Source organism: the organism of the source record quoted next, unplaced genomic scaffold (assembly GCF_019419815.1).
Source record: "Pyrus x bretschneideri cultivar Hongxiangsu unplaced genomic scaffold, Pyrus_bretschneideri_v1 Contig4, whole genome shotgun sequence".
In the NCBI taxonomy this organism is placed as follows: domain Eukaryota; kingdom Viridiplantae; phylum Streptophyta; class Magnoliopsida; order Rosales; family Rosaceae; genus Pyrus; species Pyrus x bretschneideri.
In genome coordinates this window covers 3,167,552-3,170,812 of record NW_025999723.1, presented here as the reverse complement: position 1 = coordinate 3,170,812, position 3,261 = coordinate 3,167,552, and the positions used below count along the sequence as shown (strand labels likewise).

The 3,261-nt window shown below is 47.3% G+C and overlaps 1 protein-coding gene across 1 annotated transcript; it reads left to right on the top strand.

Annotated features, from left to right (window-relative positions):
* On the top strand, positions 1-2,181 carry LOC103964596 (receptor-like serine/threonine-protein kinase At4g25390). Its single transcript, XM_048565556.1, has one exon. The coding sequence runs from the start codon at positions 88-90 to the stop codon at positions 2,005-2,007; it is 1,920 nt and encodes a 639-aa protein (XP_048421513.1). The 5' UTR covers positions 1-87; the 3' UTR covers positions 2,008-2,181.
* The last annotated feature ends 1,080 nt before the right edge of the window (positions 2,182-3,261 follow it).

The window sequence follows — 3,261 nt, the reverse complement described above, 5'->3', positions numbered from 1 at the left end:
TCAACTCCTCTGACTGTCGCAGTTCGCAGAGATTCACTCTTAAACGAACTCCAAAGTCTCAATCTTTATGTCGTTTTGGTCCCCACGATGCGCCAATTCCTTCACTCCCCATCGCCATCGCCGGCAGCTAGTCCTCAGCCTCAACCCCACGTCAGCAGCCGCTTCCCCCACCCTCTCGCCGCCGCCTCCGCCACCACCGCCTTCTCTCTCCTCCTCTTCCTCCTAGTCTGCTTCCGAAAAAGCACCCGTAAGCGGACTGCCCCGGAATCCGACTCCAAGCCCCCCCACCGGTACTCCTACTCCGTCCTCCGCCGAGCGACCGACTCGTTCTCTTCGACGCGCCGACTCGGCCAAGGCGGCTCCGGGTCCGTGTTCTTCGGCACAATCCCACACACCCACCAAGACGTCGCCGTCAAGCTCATGGACTCCGGGTCGCTCCAGAGCGAGCGCGAGTTCCAGAACGAGCTCCTTTTAGCTTCCAAGCTCGATTCACCGCTCGTTGTCTCGGTGCTCGGATTCTCCTCCGACCCCAAACGGCGGCGTATGGTGCTGGTTTACGAGTTTATGAGGAACGGGAATTTGCAGGACGCGCTGCTGAAGAGGAAGTGCCCCGAATTGATGGAGTGGAGGAAAAGATTCTCAATTGCCGTTGACGTAGCGAAAGGGCTGAGATATCTTCATGGGTTGGACCCGCCGCTAATCCATGGCGATGTGAAGCCGAGTAATGTGCTGCTGGACGGCGGCTTCGCTGCCAAGGTCGCCGATTTCGGGCTGGCGAGGCTGAAATCGGAGAATCAGGTAGTGATTGAGATTGATGACGCGCCAAAGAAGGAGGAGCTGGAGAGCAATGGCGGGTGCGACTATGGGTCGGTGGTGGAGGAAACTGAGAGTGTGATGACAGCTGGGTTCGATGATTTAAACGTGGGTGTTGATCAGTCACCGGAGGATTTAGCGAAGGGTCCTGTTTCGGTTTCGCCGGAGACTTCGGTGACACAGCCGTCCCCGGTGTCACCAGAGGGGAATTTGCAGGAGGGTGGGAAGCAGAGGGTGAATAGGGATTGGTGGTGGAGGCAGGACAGTGGGGTGAAGGACTATGTGATGGAGTGGATTGGGAATGAGATTGGGGCTGATAGGCCGGTTGGAACTACTGCTTCCGGTTCAAGTAGCGAAATGGTTGGGAAATTTAAGAAGAAGAAGAAGAAGAATACGAAGAAGAGGTTGGAATGGTGGGTGTCAATGGACGAGGAAAAGAATGCGAAGAATTCTAACAAGGAGAGGAAAAGGCCTCCCAGGGAATGGTGGAAGGAAGAGTACTGCGATGAGCTTGCCAAGAAGAAGAAAAAGAAGGATAAGAAGCAATCAAAAGGAATGAGCTTTGATGAGAATGATGACAATTGGTGGGCACACGACGAGGAATTGTATGCGGAGAGTAAGAAGAAGATCAAGAAGAGGAGTAGGACCAAGAGTTGGGGGAGTGTGAGTAGTATTGATTGGTGGTTGGACGGAATGCGGCATAATGCTAGCCATGATTCCGGGGAAATTCCAATGAGTGGCGCCATGAGTAGTACTCCGAGCATGAGAGGCACAGTTTGTTATGTTGCTCCTGAATATGGCGACGGTGGTGATCCGTCTGAGACGTGGGATGTTTATAGTTTTGGAATTTTTTTATTAGTTCTTATCGCCGGAAGGCGCCCACTTGAGGTCACAAATTCGCCTCTATCTGAGTTCCAAAGGGCGAATTTGTTATCGTGGGCGCGCCATCTTGCCCGTGCGGGGAAGCTTGTTGATCTTGTTGATAAGTCCATTCAGTTCTTGGATCAAGAACAAGCGATCCTTTGCATTACCGTGGCATTGGTTTGCTTGCAGAAAGTGCCTTCTCGCCGCCCTTCAATGAAGGAGGTTGTGGGGATGCTGACCGGTGAGTTGGAACCACCCAAATTACCGCGTGAATTATCCATTTCGGCTAAGTCACGCTTCCCATTTAAGTCTCATACAAATGTTCGGTGAGTTTCTAAGCGTTTCTGTCATTAACATAAGCTGGTATACTGCTATAGTCTATAGATCATTGCTTCATCATTTTTTGTGGATGATTTATGTACTGAAAGAAGGGAAAAGGAACAGTTTTTACTTGTATTAACTTAGGATTTTATCAATGAATTTGAATTATTGGAATTTATTTCATTTGCTCGTCTTTTACTGCTACGGCCTACAAATCAAAATGTTTTTTATTTCATGTGTAATCATAATTTGGTGTAAAGATAGAAACATCGTCACTTTGTCACATTCCTCCTGCACTGACTTGGGAATTCTGAGTTTACTTTTTCCGGCCCGTGCTTTTAGCAATGAGGCCAGCCCTACTCATTTGAATCAGTTTCCTCGAAATTGAACTACTACGAGTTTACTTTTTCGGAGGATGGAAACACTGTCACTTTGTCACATTCCTCTTGCACTGACTTAGGAACTCCGAATTTACCTTTTCGGAGGCGGCCCTTGCTTTTAGCAATGAGGCCAGCCCTACTCATTTGAATCAGTTTCCTCAAAATTGAACTACTAGAAGTTTATATTTTCAGAGGATGGAAACACTGTCACTCTGTCACATTCCTCTTGCACTGACTTAGGAATTCCGAGTCTACTTTTTCGAAGGCGGCCATGCTTTTAGCAATGAGGCCAGCCCTACTCATTTGAATCAGTTTCTTAGAAAACTATTACTTGCGTAATGAAATTTCTTTAGTTGACCCCTCCCCCATTAAAGAAAAGGAAAGGCAAAAAAAGAAAGCAACTTACTTTTTATCATCATTTGAAATTTTGGCCAGGGTAGTTGTGATTCCTGTCTCCAGCTTTCTGTAGGTTGACTATGCCTTTTACATACATTCCATTTTTCACCTTCATACTTGGTAATGATAGGGAGGGAAAATTTTTGGATAAACCAGGGTATTGGAAGAAGGGCGATAGAAATTTGAACACGGGCGAATGCATAGAAATTGTCCCATGATGATGGCATAATGTAGTTTTGCTCTGTTCCTAAGATGGTTCCGTAAATAGGTATTTTTCCGCGCAGCTCCATCAGTTGTGCAGATAAGCGCATAATTCTGAGGCATGCTGTAGTTCAGGGATATGGCATGTTTATTATTGAGAAACTGGATAAAGATTTCTAACTTAAACCATAAATCTGGAGTTTGCTGTCTCTGTGTTTCGAGACCATGTTCTTTCCATTTAATTTCTTCCGGTACCAATGTGTTCTTGTCGATGATATTCCTTTAG